At 47.4% G+C, this 20,142-nt stretch overlaps 1 protein-coding gene across 1 annotated transcript; it reads right to left on the reverse strand.

Annotated features, from left to right (window-relative positions):
• Positions 1 to 18,246: 18,246 nt before the first annotated feature.
• Positions 18,247 to 19,758, reverse strand: GSTUM_00003518001 (uncharacterized protein; the record flags this gene model as incomplete). The annotated part of the gene is made up of 2 exons (XM_002837121.1): positions 18,247 to 18,564; positions 19,528 to 19,758. The coding sequence occupies 2 exons, from the start codon at positions 19,756 to 19,758 to the stop codon at positions 18,247 to 18,249; spliced, it is 549 nt and encodes a 182-aa protein (XP_002837167.1).
• Between the last annotated feature and the right edge of the window lie 384 nt (positions 19,759 to 20,142).

Genomic DNA, 20,142 nt, shown 5'->3' on the forward strand with positions numbered 1-20,142 from the left:
ACTAGATGCGTATAAATGAGCATTCATAACAAGTACTATCAGGCCATATCTTAAGTTCTTGTAAGATAATTTTGAAAGGCTTCAACCCACCATCGGTTAGCATCATTGACTGGACTATAAAAAGATTGGGATTGTGTGGATTTGTATAATGTTTATTATGCATTAGAACTGTACTATTGCCATCGGGTGTGAGATTGAAATTTGTAACCTGTAGTGCATTGGGGGTATACTGTGGTAAAACCTTGCATTGTCAAACAAGAATAAAGTATGGTACGCTGGAAATAGTAAGTCAAAAATAGGAGCTGGTTTCTCAGTCAGTTGCTGGAGTATTCGCTCAACTATGCACCAGATATCGCCACGACATTTTAGAATTTTACAAACATCTCCTCTACGAAGTCTTCCAATTGGTGTCCGATAGTCACACAAATGCAGACTGTGGCACGACCTGTATTGCGAGTTGATGCTCTGTTTTTATGGATCTATATTTGTTTCAGTTCTTCTTTCAAGTTGAATGTAGACTCCTAATATGTAACTAATACAATTTCCTTGTTCCTGTCAATTTATTGCAATACTTTTCAAAGTTGTGTATTCCCCTGAATCAAGTTGACTTGGAGGCTTTGCAATCAAGGCAGGAAGTCATTGTCACAACATGTATTAACATCCTTACATTCATGACCATTTATGTATCTACATTATTTAACATCTTTCTACGTGCATCCAAGCTTTAATAGCCTTGCTCTAGCTGATCGACGTGCGAGCAATTCCTTAATCCCCCTTTCTATTCCAGCAATAGAGCTGATCGGCAACTCAGCCTCTCTACCATTTTCTTCGTCCAAAATGTTATACTTGTCTGTCTAATAATTGTTGCTGGTTTCGGTGAGTCCAGCTGACTCCATACACAATCAAACCAATGATTTGTAAGTATTCTCATTTGAGCTTACTAGTTCGCATGGTTGAACAAACCTTCACAAGCTTATAACATATGCTGCTGTATTGCCATCTTCGCTCCATCTTCTGTTAGCCAACTAGCTGCCTTTGTATGCGTTGCTTGTTATAGGGTTGAAAGCTTTGCATGGCAAATGTAATTAACGTCCTGTCACATAATTTAATTCATAACTCATATACACAATTGTCAGGAATTGGCCACTATCAGTGCCAGCTCCTTCCTCTACCTCCATCCCGTAATAAGATTACTTTCTTCTCTCTTGAACCTAGTTGACTTCCATTCCTTTTCCGCTTTCAAATGTAGCTTAAGAAAGCAGTGTTACTGTAAATTCTCCTCTAGCTTTAAATTTAAGCAAGTTACAAGGGTCTGCTTCTTGGAAGGGTGGATGTGTCGCTTCAGTCACTGCAAGGAGTGCAACAGGATCACTTGCATCATTGTTACAAGTTATCCGGCAAGGTGTGGCCTGCTTGAAAAAGCTTGCATTTATGGATTGTTGGCCTACGGCTAGAATCTGAGCACAGTTTAGATATGTCAAGAATAAGACTAATCCCCTACTTGTTGGCTGCTCAAGTGCTTGCTCTCATCAATTTGCTTTTTTTGGTTCACTTTCCTTTACTTATAATACATCCAGCAGTCGCGCCCTTGTTGTGTTAAAGGAGGAGGCTAGAAATAGAGGCGGTGCTGGTTGAGCGGTGAACGATACCACTGTGTTCTTTCCATTCAGGTTTTGGTTTTTGTACTTGAGGATGAATATATTACGCGAGGACAAGAAGTTGTATTTGTAGCCACTGCTTCTTGTTACTTCCTGAATTGATCTTTGCGTACTCTGTCTTCGCTGGACATTAGTGGCTGCCCAACTGGGGGTGGTTGTGCTCTTTACATGGCACTGTGTTTCAGAATACCCTTACAGGTAGCGGCCCTCATTTTCTCTCTTTCGAGCATTGAATTCATACTTGGTTCTTCCATTGCACTTAGTTGCGACCCTCGGGACAGTCACCTGTGAAGACACTATAAAGTTAAACTTGCAAAGGCAGAGACCATGATCAGAATAGGAAGCAGGAATAGGCAACTAACCAGCAGAGTTTGTGTAAGAGAATTGTTGTTGGGATAGAAATAATTGATTATGCAAAGAATACAACTATGAAAATATTATATTAATTACTAAAGTATGTATGTTTGGCAACTTAGGTTGTAGGGTTACACATTTTTTGCTGTGTTACACTTGGGGTTACGGGCAAAATTGTCACTTTTTGTGGAAAACTGGTATAAGGTCCAGTCTTCCGGAACTATACCAGTTAACAATCCGAAGGGAACCGTATGGTAAACCAGCTGAAAACCGCACATTAACCGTGCCGCTACCAACTCGGACGTCCGAAGCCATAGATCCTCAGCTGTAGCAAAAGCAAAACTGAAGCGAGGGGAGACAACATAAACTTACGGGGTTTCCCATTACCATACTAATGTAAGGCCTTTCATTTGTTCTCCACATCCTATGGTATCATACTCGTGTCATTGCCAGGGGCCCTCCCGAGTCGAAGCCTTCCTATCGTCACTTTTGGCGATGAAGGCGGTACTCCCAGATCGGGTAAGATTTGTGCACTGGATATGCCGGACGGCCTTTTCAGCATTAGGCTAGTTTGTACATTGCTCGATGTCTGCGGCATGTGCTTCGATAAGGGGAGTGCGAAAAAGAAGCTGGACTTCTTTCTGACCTTATTCCAAGTACTAAACCCCCTCGTGGTACTCGAAATTGGCTGCCTTTACTCAGATCCGACCTGCCTGGAGTCTATACACCTCCCTAGGAGAGGCTGGGAAAGCTTTCGAGGAGGCTGTACAGAAGACCTATAAGCCAGATGAAGAGAACAAGAGCATTGGCGACCAGGATGAGGCCGATGAGGCCGAGTCAATATCTGATGGCGAGCGGCGCCAGTATCAGGATGAGGAACATTCCGACGAAGGAGAAGATGATGAACCCCACGCCCGGGCCATTGCTCCCGAACAGCACGAGGGGTCCGAAGAGGATAGCTGGAGCGAAGACAAAGAAGAGATTATTTTCTAGCAGGACGAGGGGGAGAGAGATCCCGAGGCAGAGGCAGAGTTTGATCGTGAACTTGCCAAACTAATGCAGGAGAGTATTGATGCAAGAAGCTTCGAGCGGAAGCCCCTATTCGATGTCCCCTTGCCAATCAAGCGTGGGGGTAGTACGTTAAGTAGAGAAGCTACTTTCGACAGCGACATTGGCGATAACCGGGCGGCTAGTAGCCCCCCGCATTCGGGTGGTGGCATGATGGCATTTAGCATATTAACCAAGAAAGGTAACAGGCAACAGACCAAAGTCGTCGAGCTACCAAGTGATAGTAGTCTGGCAATGGAAATGAGAAACACTCAAGAGGCAGAGCGAGCCGAGAAGATAAAGATCACAGAATTGGTCATGAGTTATGACCGCATGGAAGAGACTTCTGAGATTGAATGTGAGTAGTTATATTACCCCACCCCAATCTATGACGAAATCCTACTGACTTGGCGGTATAGCCTTGGAACGCCACGCAGTAGCGAACTGTGTACATCTCAAATATGAGAAGGGTTCTGGCAGAAGCGGCCAGAGCGGTCGCAAACTGTCTCTTAGCGATGTAAACTTGTATGAGTCCAATAACAGTTCCTCAAAAGACACGTATCTCGCCCCATCGCCGCAGGGTGAAGGGGAATTTGCCACGGCCATCAAAGCTGACCAGAAATGCGTCTAAGCAGAGTGGTCGAATTCCCCATCCCCCTAGAAGCGAGTGGCCGCCGCTTTCTCCTTCTATTACTGCCGCGTCCATTACCACTCCTACCCTCCGCCCTACTTCCTCTTACACTCGTGGGCGCCGTAAGAATCGTTTATTCTAACCATAACAGGACATAAATCTCCACATCATTGCAAACCCGGAGATGGATCGAGAAAGCTATCATCAACGTTATCTTGTCGAACTACAGAACAGAATGTCAGTGGTTCTTTCCAAACAAAAACCATTCAACAAGATGTTGGCCGAAATCGATGGTGTGCCTCTTTTTTTCAAGAAGAAACCCCCGACTTTTAGGGGCGGGATGAATATGCTGGCTTGCTTGCTTACTCGACCCCTTTATTTGGGAGTGTTTTGTTTGTGGGGCGGAGAGACGGTGGGATTGGTAGAGTCAGGAAGGTGGCTATTGGATGGGGGTGGGTGGGTATTAGAGAGAGAGCGAACGGGAGGGGGTTGCTTTTCGAGTGAAATTGGCAGTGTCGGGACCTTACAGTAGCTAGGATATAGCGGTTGTTGTGGGTCACGGTATTACCTGTGCCCGGATTCATTTCTAGACATATATAAAAGGGTATTTTAGATATAGCGAGTGGGTGAGGCTCTTCATCACTAGCCAACCGACTAATCAACCAACCAAGCCCCAACCAATATGTGGGTGCATTCATGAGCGGTAATTGCGGGGTTGAGGAATACAGTCGCTAGATTTGGTTGGCTTGCCTCACTCACTCGCTCGCTGAGGGAGACTTTCACTGCTAGTACATACCCACCTGTAAGCTGCTGCTACGATGGTTATAACAGTGCCAGCCAATAAAACAATCCATAGATGGAGAATAAAAACACCTCCCATCCCCCCCCCTTCAAGTGCACAGCAGTGTATACCCAATTTATTGTACCATCGCATTACATAAACCCTCACCACCCCATATCAGAAACCCCCGACGCCACCTAATCCCCCGCTGGTATCCCCCACAAGCCTAATTCAACCCGCTCCTCCCCCCTCTCTCAGCCCTCAACTCCTCCATCTTCTTAACCTGACGCATAAACCCATACTGGCACTATTCATACAAATGAGGCTCATCCTATCCTCCGATTTCTTTTATTTTTTTCACTAGCCCCTCCATCCATCCATTGACCCTCGTCCGCTTAAACCGATGATTCCCCCGGTGCCCCTCTCTCGGCAGCGCGAACTTCTTTAGTGCATCCCATAAAGGCCCAGAAAGCTTTATTCACATCGGGGGCGGGCCCTATCGCAGTACCTGTCCATTGCAGATACTCTGCGTTGTACCCGGAAAGCTCGAACGCGTCGATGAACTTCGTAAAAAGATCATAGAACCTTTTACTGCCAACTTGAGTCATGCTTGCTTTGACGCCAGCATGAATGTTTAGCAAGGTCAGGGTTTCTCCGTGGTCTGTACACATGTTAGCACTTGTATGTAATCAAGTAAAGTTCCTAGGCAAAAGTGCTCGAGAATTTGCTTGGTCAGACATCCCATTTTCGTGAACACCTTTGCTTAGGAACTGTAATTTTAAAAGGAAGTTGAAAGGATTACTTACTGATTGACCAAATTACATGTGGGACGTAGCCATATAATTGTTTGAAAGTGGCAACGTCGGTTCTCCCACCTCCATCCCGATACAACTCCGCGTCCATTGCTGCATCTCCACCGTGTGCTGCGGCGCTTCCCTGGGCGATTTTCCTCTTTTGGTGGGTGGTGATTTCCGGATTGCACTTGTCACGATAGTACGAGTCGATGAACCGGTTACGGGTTTTTCGATAGGAGGATAACGACAATGAAAGATTGTGCGTCTTTTTTTCAAGTGATGAAATTCTAGCACCCTGAACGGCGTTAAGAGCGACCAGCTCGGCGATACGAGCGTCCTGCTGGACGAACCTTTGTTTTATGACCTGTATCTCCCGGGGGAGAGCAGCAAGAGAGAGGCCGCGTTGGTTTCCAACCACCGGGTTTGGGTTGTATTCGACTGATATTTCATCGCCTTCCTATGCAGCATTAATCGCTTTTTTCGCGTTCGAAATCATCACAGCATCGTCGGCTATTTCTGTGGTGGCTTTGCATTCGTCGTCGTTGTCGTCCCACATACTGATAGGCGTTGGCGGTGCTTCCTGCTCTCCGCTTGGCTCACCCACATGCCCTCTCATGTAGTCCCGAAGACTCTCTATCATCACTCCCTTCGTGCACTTCGTGCCCGTCGGTATCCCGCTTTCAACACACAACAATTTGAGTTCCTCAGCTTTCAACCGATCAAGCTTCATCTCTTCCAATGGCGTACTGGCAGGTGCTCTTTTCGCCGGCATTGTGGTGTTTTTTCTTTCTTTCCTGTGGTGGTGCGTTGCTTTGATCGGAGGGTTTAGTGAGGGAGGTGGGGGTTTGCGAGTCGGAGGGTTGGGCCTGGTTTATACACGTTGCCACAAGCTAGGTCTTGGCGCGTTGCCCCTGCCAAGCGCAGCGATACAAAATTTAATAAAAAATAAGAAAACTATAAGGGCAAAACGTTCTGCAAAGGGGAAAAAAGAAAAGTGCCATAAGAGTCGGAGAGGCGCCATTTGCCCGCCCTGACAACCATGGCTTAAATATTACCACCGACTGGTTCATTTGTTGGCTAATTTGATCCAAAATCAAAAAAGAAAAAGAAAAAGAAAAAGAAAGGTTTTGTAGGCTTAAGCCCTGTTTGGCACGCCGGAAAGGTGTCATTTTTTTTCCTTTTTTGTTTTTCCCCCTAACAATATAAATAAATGTAGGAGAAAAACCTATCTAGCAGGATAAACTGTAAGCGGAAAAAAGGTACAACAAGAATAATGACATTTTTTTATATTGTGGCACGCCAAACAGGACCTTGATGAACTATCTACCGGTACACAAAACCTGACTTCGCCTCTTCCTTTGATATAGCACTAAATCACACCAACTCCACAGGCCATCGACCTACAACATAGAATAATAATAAAAATATAAACAAGGTCTAGACCGTTAAAAACGCCGTGCTATCCCTACATGAGAGTACCTCCGTGATGAAAGAAGGGGAAAACAATATTGTACAGAACGTAATACCACAATGGAAAAATACAAAAACGCTCACAAACAATTCTTGACTGTACAGGAGGAAAATTAGGTGAGAATGCAGGAGCAAAAAGGTCATCCATCAAATAATAAGGTTATGATAGGTAGAGAGTGTCTGCGATTCTTGTTCTTTCTATGCTGCCAGAGGTGTCCTATATATACACGAGCTGTTCTTTTGAAAACATCTTCGTCCATCTCCCTCGCAGAATTCCATATCACCTTTTCTTCATGATGCCACACCATTCCTTTCACTCGACTCCTTCAACATCCTCCAAAACCTTTCTCCTAAGCTATCGCTGTTCCAGACAGTCCTGATACCTTCATGCTTCTTCTCCGGTTTCCTATCTCCGATAGTGCGAGACCTGGTTGTCAACTAGACCTCCGGAGCGTAACCTATTACTTCCGGTATCCCTAGTGCTAACTCCTAAAACATCCCAAACACTTCTCCTTACACTAAATGCTAGTTCTTTTATATTCTTGTTCTCTCGGTGACTCCTTCCTTTAGCCTGTTCCACCATTGCGTTTCTAAACCATTACTGAGCAACCATCGTCTCCTACACTAAACAGCAGAAGCTTCGTGATTTTCAACAAGAATCACGGGTCTTGGTATCCCTGAGGTCGCTTTTGCTCTTTCTAACCGGCCCGGCGACCTTCAGTCTCTTCGCTGTGCGGCTTCCATCTTCACCCCCCTCTGCCGGTCTGGTGGCAGTAGGCTTTGCCGGTTTCGTGATATTGGCATTGGTCGGCTTCTTACAACCACCCTTCAAACTAGCCTTTTTCGTATCTCTAACCTTGGTTTTTTTGACAGGCGCTGGTTGATCCTTAATTGTCCCACCAATATCACCAGCCTTCCTCTTCTTTTGTGCCTCTCCATTTGGCATTTTTTGTATGAGGGGATTTCGCGCCCCAGCTCCCTTCGCTTTCGCTTTCGGTCGGGCAGCGAGGTTTTCCTTATCTTCCGGGGCATTCTTCATATGTGCCAACTTCATCAGCCTGCCGACCTTCGTTTGCTTCATCCAGATGTCCGGACGGTTACCTTTCAGAAGTTTAACAAATTTGTCGCAGCCCATCTCGACGTGAAAATCAATAACATCCTTCCATGCGCTGAACGACGCTGCAGTTTTGTTGACATAAATAACCTTGCCCTTACGAGCATGAACAGCCTGCGCCATTGCCTTGACAATGGACCTAAGCCCATGGACTTTGAGTGATGTTCCGAGAATAATCATATAGTCTGGGTTGGAGCGAAGGTCGGCTGCTGTAAGTGTGCCAATCCTTTCGGCAAGAGGATGCTCTTCACCGTAGAGGACAATGTTGGGCTATTAAAATTGAGCGCCAGCACCCATTTTCAGCGATGGAAGAAACTTACCCTTAAACTACCAATTCTCGTGCCTCGCTTCCGACTCTGCCTTCGCCTTTTATCCATGCCAACACAATCCGGACAATCAGGTGCTTCCCCATCTCGTAAAGTCTCCACCTTGACCCGGTCGTACTTACACAATGCCTGTCATTACATACACCGAAGCAGGTTCAGGTCTCCATGGAGTTGAACAACCTGGCACCCCTTCTCCTGCTCCGTTTCTTGGATATCAGAGCTTTCGGCACTGGGCCTCTTTCTCTTCCCTTTTGCTAGTGCCAAATTCGTCGTCATCCCCTCTCTCACCTCCAGCCCATCGATATTCTCGGTATAGCACCTCAAATGACGCCCACTTTCGCACAAGGCACGGATGAACTTGTGTGTAGGACTGGTCTCCTTCACGGCGAGTATGGAGTCTCTGAGCTGAGCAATAAATATAGGGAAAACTTTAATCGAGGAAGCATTGCCGAATACCACGGAATCAAAAAGGTCCTTTCCCTTGACTACAATATCCGGGTAGCGGGATTTGACAAGGTTGTATAGTCCCTCCTCCGATCGGAAGTCTTTAAAGATAGTTATCACCAACAATTAGCTATACAAACTATATCGTGATTTGGACGCGTGCGATGTCATACCGGAATTCCACAGTTTGTACTAATTCCAGCACCTGTAATCACGACTGCTCTCTTGGAACGTGCAATACCATCGGCAATTTCCTGGATCAGACGCGAGTCCTGAGAGGTCAAGGTGACGATTGTCTGTCATCGTCAGCTGCTGAAAGTCTAGCGAACCAAAAAGATATAGCAGAAAAGGAAAAAGGAAAAAGGGAAATAAGTTATAAAATAAATAAAAATGTGTTTTACTCGGGAATCCAAGAACAGGGTTAAGAAAGATGTAGAATGAACTGTGGAAGAGAAGAGATCTTGAGGATGGATGGTCGTTGAATGTAGGAGAGGTGTTCAGGTGTGGAGAGGTGGGAAGTGGGAAGAAATAGAGATTGAATGTTCAGTAAAGGAATGGGAGTCGGTTGTTACAGTAACAGCAGTGCGAGACGGGGGGAAGAATGAAGCGGGCCATAATCAATGGCTCTCAATGGTACCGTGTAGCACCGGTATGGCATGGTCACTGAGGGCTCGTTGTACTGGGGACTACCGTGCAGTACTCGAGTACCCTGATTTCCCAATCAGGCTTATTTGGAGCCTGAATTCACCAGAGACGCGACCAAGGCAGCCAGAGCACCGAATAATTGGGCCCAACTACTGCGGCCTTAACGACACCACTGCCTAATCCAGCATGCGGGGTTTCCATGTCCCTGGTGTACCGCTGCCACGGCACCTACTCCGGTTCACCCGGCCAATTACTTGAGCAGAGAGCCGGATGAGGAAGCTCCGATCAGGAAAAGCCTCCATCCCGATCTTTCTATCCACCGGCATGAGTGAAGCACTCGGTTCATTCACCGATTACCCGTACCCTCTCCGTTGCCAGTGGTTAGGGGAGCCCACCCCGCATCTTCCGCGGTGAGGCTAAACAAGACTGCTATCATATCATACAATACAGTCGTTGGGAGTTCTTCAATAGTACAATTTCTTATGAGAACTTCCCCTTTCATATTCGCACCACTACGAGGTTTTTTCGACTACGCTCGTGTTGCTCAATATGAGCATTCCTTCGACCCTTTTGTTCCGGCTTTATCTGTTCCTCATTGCGGCGGTCTGCATCCTTACGGTCACTGTCTGTATGAAGCTCATGCTTCTTCGCCTAGCCCTTGTGATCATTTCGGAGCTACCGGTAGTACCATGAATGTTACCTGTCCAGCTTCCTGCACAGGGACATCATCGCGGGATATTATACATATTTACGGCCCGGGGAGGACTCTGTGGTGGGGTGGGGTGGGTTGGATTGGGCTCTGGTTTGCTTACGGTTCACCGGATTTCTGGGTACTTCTTCATGTCGCATGTTTGGGTTTACAGTCAACGGGGGGGCCTTCTTCAATCGCTTGAATTGTATTGGCTGGGGGGCTGTCGTAGCAAAATGATACTCCATTTCGTTTCACCTCTCAATTTCTACTTTTTATGTACGGATTGTGAGCGCAAGTCCTTTTCCGCGGTACAATTGACGGGTCCCATATCGGAGTCTCACCAAAACCCATGATCCGAAAGATATCCTCATAGAAATTGTGCAGTGATTCCCCTAGTTCTAGCTAACCGATTCATGCCGGTACAGTACTGTACAATGATCGATCTTGGCATCGCAAATCGTATTCACCCGACTACAGTAACGAGGCTGGTGACAAAAATGGTGAGCAGAACGGCATGTAGCAACCCAAACCATGCTACTTCACGCTTTCAATTCGATACATTCCGAAGCTGTAAACAAATTTAAAAATTCATATGATAATCAGAGATTCTTTCAAATATCCCCACAAGTGCTCATAGATTATTAAAAGATTTCTGGATACATTAGCATGCAAAATTGTAAAGTTGAAGTTGAAACCAGCGCCAAGCCTTGTCATTTCCCATACAAAATCATCAGAAATTGCGCCAAGACCAATATACCAACCATAGCTCTCTCAATAATTCTTCAGCCAGATCATACAGAGCGTTCTAAAGGGCTGGAAAGTTAGATCTAGGGAATTGTGTTATATACAGATCAATATTTGATTTGGATTTCTTCACTTGATCACTGGTTGGAAGGTGGTGAGTGAATATGGCTGTTTTCGGTGAAGAACCCGTACACTGCTCATCATTTTGACGCCAGCCTCGTACAAGTACTGTACACAAGTTACGCAGAAACTGCAGCATCCGATCCAGTCCGATTTCTCGAAAGTCCATCAAGATTCTTATCCACTTGACCCAGTCACACCGGAAATTATTAGTCATCAATAAATTGGCACAAACATGATAGCAAACGCTGGCAGCGGACACTTCGTAGCCAAGGGAGGGAAAATCACACTTGTGCGGGGGAGAGAGTGTATGTGTCTGACGGAACATCTCGGAAAGGAAAGGTCCCAACCGGATTGATTGTACTATAGAGTGGTGGATATGGTCTACTAAAGTATGATACTAGGACAAAATGATTCGTCCGATACCTTTCTTACACCAAAAGTGCCCATCTTCACCACCCTCTCTCATCGCGCAATGGCCATGAGAATCTGCGCAAATTTGTCCATGCATTAGCAGACCTGTAGATAAGATAGAGGATACACGCAAAAGTTTAAGTAACTTTTACACTAGTTGACGCAATCATGAACAATAAAGACAAATTTGATTCCTTGGCGCTGGAAAGAAGGTTGTTCCACAGTCATCATTGCTGGCTGTGGATGAGTACCGGTATTCTACAAGTATGATACCTACCGGTGCTGTGCGAGTGCCGATGGTTTACACTACTCGTACCTGTATGATACTCGTACTTCCAGTAGGGTAGGAGAGGGTCGCCATCTCATCCATAGATTCAATATAATTTATTTTTATCCTTGTATCGCCGACCCGGCATCAACAAGCAAAACACAAAACTAAGCTAAAAATAAATAAAACACAACCATTAACAAATTCATCTCGCAGCCCTCCACCCAAACATAAATCCAAAAATCACTGCCAGCATGCCCACGGGCGCTCATCCCGACTAGCGGGATCCTGGATTAATGCGTCTTCATGCCTCGCGCCCCTCCTCCCAATATCGCCCTCCAACACATCCAAATTATCACACGCCCATGCCCAAAATAAATCAAACAATTTATCCCAGCATCTATTCCGACCCCTCACATGAACAACCATCGCACCGGTGCTCGCAAACACAACCGGACAGCCAGGGCACCATAAACCATAATCAGCAATCCTCATGGCCCAAAAAATGACCAAGCTGTTCCTCGTGGCGTAATCAAGCTCATGCCACATGCCAACCATTTGCTCCCAGTAAACCACAGCCCAGTCATCAGCACACTCCGGGTGACCCGCGATATGCCTCTGGAACGACCTCTTAGTCGTGAACACGTGGCCACAACACGCACATATGGCCGGCCTCCCAAACAAAGCAAACACGTATTGGGCCATATTGGAAGTATGTCTGACCGGGTGGTCGTCAAATGAGTCATCCGTCACCACCGTCAGGGTGCCCCCACGCTTCACATACAGGGTGTGGTCAAAGGAGTTTCCGGCAACTATCCTTTCGCCATGTATAATGGAAAGATGCAAAGGAATACCAAGCCCGAGGTAGTCATGCCATGTCCACCACGTCTTTCAGGCTGCTACTTGTCGATCATCATATAGCTTGTCCGGCCGTAAAGTGTTATAACGAGAACACTCAGTCCAATGTCGACGTGCATCCTTCCCGATACAGTCATCATCACCAACCATGCCGGTGCCCGATCGAATCCGTAGCAACACAAACGCATCTATCCGGGTCAGCCCACGCAAGTGTCGGGGTGGCTGCGGCTTCCACTCGCAATAGCTGTGTCCTTCATCCTTGTGCCACCGCAACCATTCTCGCTTCCTTTTGTCCTTGGCGATCGTGGAGTGTCCTATCCCAAAGCACAAGTCTTGCCAGTGTCGAGGTTGTGGCCTAAAGTATACCGCAGCTTTAGCCATCTTATCGACCAGCTCATTGCCATGTATACCAGCATGCCCGGGAACCCATCGGATGTTGACTTGCTTGAAGTAGTTGATAAGTGGGCATAACGCTTCCCATATACCCGCAGATTCACTCTCTGGTAACATATCACGAATGAGGGATATAGCGCTCCCACAATCCGTAAACAGGTCAACGATACCACTATGATACAGTGACACCTCGCGCAGCGCACACACAATCGCTAGCAGCTCGCACTCAACGATAGACCAACCAAGAGGTACAGCGCGTCCACGAGCTTCATCGTACATGCCTCCTTAGCAGACCACCCAAGCGATTCCACACCCGAGTGACGTCTTAGACCCATCAGTATATATGATGAGCGTTTCACTTGTCAACAAGTCCTCAAGCAACTGGTGATGTCGGCCAGCAGCACCCTCCTTAGCCGCAGTGGGAAAGGTGATACACGGGCGTAGCAGCCTCTTGTCTGACAGCATACGATATGGAACCATATCCGGGTCAGCCCAGTGATCACGGACCGAGCCAAACCATGGATGGTCAGCACAGTACTTGTAATTGATCATACGGCTATAGTATCGACGCTGTAGATACCGTCCTTGGAAGGAAACTGGCGGTGTACCAAATTCAGCCATCAAAATATTGTTGGCCACCTTGATCGGACAGCGGAAAAGACTCCTCAAACAGTCATTAACATGCACCTGAATTCGCTTCACATACGACCCAAAGTCAGTTACGAACTCAAGGCCATAATAGACCGTCGGCAAATATGCAGACTGGAAAAGCCGAAACATCTCCCATGCACCCGACCCCCCAACAGAACCAAACCTCCTCCCCAGCGCAGATATCCGTCTCCTCACACCCAACCCTCTGTTCAGCCAGTATCCCACATGCACAGACATGTTTCTAAAGCGGTTGAACCAATAGCCAAGGATCCTTAAATCTTCCGATGGCTCTATATCGCTCCCGTCCAACTGCAATGCCTGCCAGCAGACATCTCCAAAGCCCAGCCACTTAGTTTTGATCGGAGTGAACCCCATACCCCTCGCTCGTGCCACCCTGTTGCAGTCCTCAAATAGTGCCACAATATGTTGCAGGGTAGACTGGACAGAGTCTGTAGCGACTGCAATAACACCATCGTCGACGTAACTGATCATGATGCTCCTCAGCCAAGGTCGGTGCCGCTGTCTAGGCGTAAGGATATCGGCGACGTATACGCCAAACAAAAAGGGTGATAACGGTGAACCCTTCGGTAATTCTTTCGTTGTCTGATACCGCCGAGATATGCGTCCGTTGAACTGGAATTGCACCACACGTCTCATGGCCCATCTCCTGACCCAAGCACAGAGTATCGCCGGACAACCCCGCGCAACGAGGAAATCTGACAGTAGATCGAAGTCTATATGGTCAAAGCCTCCTTCCAAATCGATGGAAACCAAAGCAGCATTGAGGTGCTTGTTATGAGCAAGGAACTCATAGATAACCGAGATACCATTGTGGCAGCCTCGTTTACGTCTGGATCCGAACTGTGTATCATCAAGGACAATGCAGGAAGCGATTCTCATAAGCACAACACACTCCGCAAACTTGGCTAATGTCGGCAGCAAGGGGATCATCCTCCATGACTGGACGATATTGTAACGAGGCTTGTCGGACTTAGGGATTAAGACTACCTCAGCCGAGTGCCAGTCCTCAATGTCATGGCGTAACCTATAATCAACAAGACGTTGAACAGTGACAGGATCTCAGTGGTGCCAGAACAGAATGAACAGATAGCCAAGATCGTCCATTCCTGGCCCTGTATTGCCCGGACTCCGGCGAATTGCCATTCCGATATCCACTGCAGGCTCTACTTCAATAACCTGAGCTGTCGTCCATGGGGACACGGAAATAGGGTCAAGTTGTGCTGCGATGAGATCACTCACAGCCTGGTAATCATGAACACACATGCCATTATCGTCCAGTATAGGAGGTATCGTCCTTCATGTTTCGATAGCTCGGGTGAGTTGAAATATTTCTGGGTCCCTGGCCTCCGCTAGCCGATCTCTGATGTGGTCGTAACGAGGGTTGACAAGAGTGCACCTGTACACGTTCCGGGCTAACTTATAATCCTCCGATCCGACATCTCCACGTCGCATCCCTCGCAGGTGTTGAACATCCTTCCTCCTCCTCTCAAGCTCAACGGTCCACCATACACAGCGACTCCTACCTATGCCACAGCGAGGCAGCCCATCAACTATGTTCCTAACACCTCCCCACAACTCTTCATCGCCAAGTTACCTAAGGCGATCAAGACCTATAGCAACCTGGTCCCACTTGGCCCTCTTCCATGCCGGTCTGGGTCGCATCCCCATTGCAGGAACATCAGCAAACCACAGAATTATCTGCCCACAGTGCTCTAACCCAGCAGCATCAACATATCGGTGGTATCTTGGTCGGACCTTCCATAAGCACAGATCAATAGTGCTAACATTCCGAAAGGTATGCTGTTGGGGGAGCATAATACTGAGTTGCTGTTGTTGCAAGTAACTGAACAGCCACCTCCTGTGATTATTAACCATCGAGTCGCCGGCAGCATTCCAGTATCTGTGACATGCATTAAAGTCACCCAGCAAAACATCTCACCCCACCATATCCTCACAAGCCTTCACAAAGTCGGTCTTAGCCATACCTGGCCTAAAGTAGACCCCCCCCACATGATATGCCTCACCCTCATACATATAGTCCACCATTGCACATGTCACATCGTGTCCACCAATCTCAAACAACCCACACAGCACCGAACGAACATAAACCTCCACACCCAATCCCACAACAAATGAAAATAAATCAAAGCCCTCCACCTCATGGGCAATATGACAACTATCATTCCCAACCAGGAGATCAATAACAAAAAACATATCAACATAGGAAAATAAATCCATCGCCAGCGACCGATTCCCAACACTCGCCCCCACATTGATCGCTAAGGTTGTAATCCGCATTAAAATGGGGCCTCAGCTGATCCAGAAGCACCAGAAACAGGCTTCTTCAAAATGCGCACCAGACCGGTGGCTTTATTAGTAGACGGGCCAGAGCCTAAAGAGGAGAAAGAGGGAACAGTCTTACCCTTGGCTGCGGTAGTAGCAGCCTCCTTATCACGGATGATTCGGTCAGATTGAGGGGTAGTGGATTTACCACGGCGGCGGCGGATCATTCTGATGACCGACTTATCGGCAACTCCAAATCTTCTTGAAGTATTGTCTGCAACCACAGGAGTTGCAGCACCTGAAGCAAGGGAGGAAGAAATGTAGCCAGTGAAGTGGTCAGATTGCTCGCATAGCAAACAAAATCGACGCGTATGCATACACGCCTCACCTACACCATCAGAACAATTAAGTTGCCCACACTTGTGGTACTTGGAAAGGTGCCTGTTATGGCAAAAACGGCGAGTCGAACACACTCCATGACAGAGGAATCGGAGGAGGGGGAGGGGGAACTTGGGCCTATAGAGGGCAAAGGTTCAGGCGAAGGAGACGCCATGCTCCCTCACTCAAACGGTATCGAAAGACTACCAGGCTAAGCCTTCGATATCTCCCTTTCGAATACCCTTCAAACTGAGAGGAAAACACACCGTCAACGACCCCAGTGAACGAAAAAACGTAAAGTAAAGTTCGTCGGGAAAACAAAAAATGTTTAATGAAGCCGTGAGAATATAAAAGTATCCAATCACAATAGCGTATAGTCCTTTAGCACTCGAGAGATGAGCTCCTGAGGGCGCGCAATTATCCACGGCCCTCTCCGCAGACGAGGCAACCTTTGTCAACGGCATATTCGCGGACGTAGCCCCAGCCTGCCAAAACAATACAGCGGATACTAATCCCCCGTTCAAACTCCCGGGAACCAGGATCAAGATTGTACCGATTGGACTGTACTTTTTCGGAACTTATTTGGTCATCTATCTTTGCATGGGGTATTTAAATTCCTCCCATAATAGTGAAAAACATCCACTAACGATAGTTCTAATAGGCACCTTCGAAAGACAAAAGTTCCGAGAGCAATATCGCAAGAGAATTGCACAGAAGGGGGCAGCCGGTGGTCGAGGGGGAATTTGAACCAAGTTTCCTTGGTTCTTCACTTTTTCCTTTACCCTCCTTCCCTTCCCAGTCTCGACCCAACCGTTCTAATATTTTTTCCCCCGTCTTAGCCCAGCATTTATCATAGTCTTATTATATACATAGAAATCCATTCTTGGATTATTTGATATTATTTAGTGTGAATGTTAGCGTCGACTCTTCCTTTTTTTCTGTCGATACTTTGGAATAGGTGGTCTTGTTTGGTTGGTCGGTTTGATTGGTAGCGGTTGTTTTCTTACTTTTCATTTACTTTTTTAAGCACTTTTCTTTTGCGCGTACTTTTTTAGTTGGGGGCATCTATGGAGCTTTTTCCCTTGAGTGTTTCTGCCTTTTCGAGGGTTTGGTATAATTGGGATATCTATAGTTGATGGAGGAGGGCAGTGAACGGATGGGTCAGTGGGTGGGGGATGGAGGAGTAGGAGGAGAGGAAAAAATAGACTTGACTTAATAATAAGAGATTTGGTAATATAGCCAATTTTTGAGCATTGATCTTTTTGGTTTTTTGAAAGTGGTGGTGGCGATGGCGAGATGGGATATGATAATCTTGCCTGAAACTTTGAAGCCTTTCACAATGTATGATATTGCGCTTTGAGGAGATGACATTGAAACTCAAAAGCCTAATAATAATATCCACTTCTGCTACGCCAACTTATCTCCTTATCATGAAAAGCGGTAACAAGAGTAATGGATCATGAAGCATCACTGCGACCAATTCAACTCCACACAATTGTCATACCTTGCACCTTTCCCACCATTGCTTCTCTCTCTCTCTCCCCCCCTTCCTTCCCCCCATACCGCCTAATACCCACCCACCTCACCCACTTCACGCTGACCCAACCCGGCAAGGTCTATACCATAAGATAAAAACTCCCTCGATAGACGTGCCGCACGCGATACAGCTCACCCACCCACCCACCGAGTTTCTCCCCCGAACCACCACTCCTAACTACCATGGGCGAAGATGAGAGAATTGTCATCCAGGAACCCAACGGCGGTGCAGTGTTCGGGACTAGATAATTGTGTCCCTGCTTTAGCTCGTCGCAATAGAACTCTCAGTGCAAGAAGAAAGACCATCACCGCGCCGCCGCCAGAGAGCACACCAGCCCCGGTCCCATCAATAGTCCCCCCCCCCGGCACAAGATTACCGTAGGCCCCCGAGGCGGACAAAGGGAAAAAAAGTATGATATATAAATAGTAAACCCTAGCCCTAACACCTGCCGATCTCCTGAAGGAAGAAGAAGGAAAATGATGCAGAAGATTGTCAAACTGTAATACCACGGTTCGGGGGCAGAGTAATAATAAATCGGCTTCATTGGCTTTGCCCAGTAGTATTGCTAAGCACCCGGTCAGTTCAGCAACTCATACCCATGCAAACAAAGAAACCACGATCATATCATACCTTGTGAGTTCTTCGGCACGCCCTCAACCCAACCCGTCCCATTCCTTGCACAACAGCATCGCGTCTACCCGAATCTGTATCACGGTCGGGGGTATAGCAATATTCGCTTTCTAGTGGCTTTCCAGCTGCGTCTTTACCAGATCGCTTGATTTCTCCCACGCAATGAAGGTTATTCAAAACGTCAATAAGAAGCTCCTTATTAACCAATTGTGCAAGTGACGATGGGAGGTTAGACAAGAGTGCAGAAAGCGGGGTGGAAGAAAGACGCGAGAAAGCAAGGTGGTTGGTGATATGATTCTGGAGAGTGTTGGCCTAGGTGGGAGAAACTGATGCACTTCGACGCTATATAGGTGATGAGAAAGCTGATGATCCACGTGCAGCATACGAGGCTGGAGGAGAGGCTGGAACACTGAGGGGTTCGGCAGTGGAAATGGTGACCATGGGAGGAAGTGACGGCTCCTCTTCCCCGAAACTCTACGCAATGGCGTCGGAGTTATCCTCGAAAAAATCACAATCCTGATCGTCATCTTCGTCTTCACCCGCACTATCACCCAGCAGAGGCTTCATTGCCTGGGGAATCTCCTCCTTCTCACGTAGTTCGTGGAGGGTAGACTGGGTCCCTTCCTTGTAGTCAGGCACAGGTTCATCCTCGTAGATTTCCAAAAAGGGGTCAGTCATCTGGGATTCTGCCAAGAGCATGGAAGACGAATTTCCGCCTCCCCCTTTATGCAGAGGAGAGGCAGGCGAACGGTTGCGTTTCTCACCGAGCATTGCACCACAACGACGGATTCTGTTTCTCGCATCAGGGCCACAGGGATCAACATTCTCATGGCTATCATCTACCCATCCAATGGATGGACTCCTGGTTATCCTACCAGGGGGCGAACCCAGGGCCGGGGCACCCCCAGAACGATACCAGTGACCTGGCCACGCAAGGACCACAACTGAGTGTTGGACATCAAGCATAATCTCTGCATGCTCAGTTTCCGATGTGAACACATCTCCCTTCGCCGGCTCCCAGGCATGGCCCTGGCAATGAACCTTTACACCGTTCCAACCCAGACATTAGATCTCAACCTTTGGTCTTGATGCTGTGGTCAGATACAGTGCTTTGACATGGACGCGTGAAATGAGTCTATTGTCAGAAGGTTGATAGTGGGATTAATTGCTAGACCTCCCCAAAAGGAGGGGTTCACAGTTATCCGGGAGGGTGATAGATGGTATACCACCCGAGGGAGAAGGTTCGGAAAGAGCAGGTTGACTGTGTTCGAGCACAGGTTTGCACGATAGCTGAGGAGGGGGAGTCGAGAGGATACCGAGAGAGGATGAGCGAACCGGAGTCGGATATCGATTCTTGCTCTCGGATGTGTGAGAACTGTGACATTTAAAACATGGAGGAGAAGAGCTTGGTTCGAACGGTGGCAACAAAGAGCCAGGTGCTGAGCGTTTTACACCAGCGGCAGTATTATCCACGCCGAGGACATTTCGTGAATGTGAGGAATCCATCGAGGTTCGGCCGGCTGGCGTTTTAGGGATTATATTTTTCAGTCCTCTATTTTCACGAAACGGTGAAATAGGGATAGATGAATATTTGTATCGACGGTATGAAAACGGACGGTACGATTATACCCCTTTAGTTGGATAAAAGGTCTCGTAGTGGATGGAATTGAAGCGGGAGAAGGGGGATGGTGGGTTCCGTAGTCGGTAGGAGCGAAAGGCACTTTAAACGCCAGTGTGATTAGGAACACGAGAGCGCATAGAGCGGTGCACGCAGCACGATATTCAAGAGCGAGAGTGTGAAATGGGATTGTGCAAGCAAAGAACGAGAGAGAGAAGATGGAAACGAAGGGAGAAGAAAGACGAAGCCAGGACGGGCTGGATCGAATTCCC

This window comes from Tuber melanosporum, assembly GCF_000151645.1.
Source record: "Tuber melanosporum whole genome shotgun sequence assembly, scaffold_174, strain Mel28".
NCBI classification, from domain to species: domain Eukaryota; kingdom Fungi; phylum Ascomycota; class Pezizomycetes; order Pezizales; family Tuberaceae; genus Tuber; species Tuber melanosporum.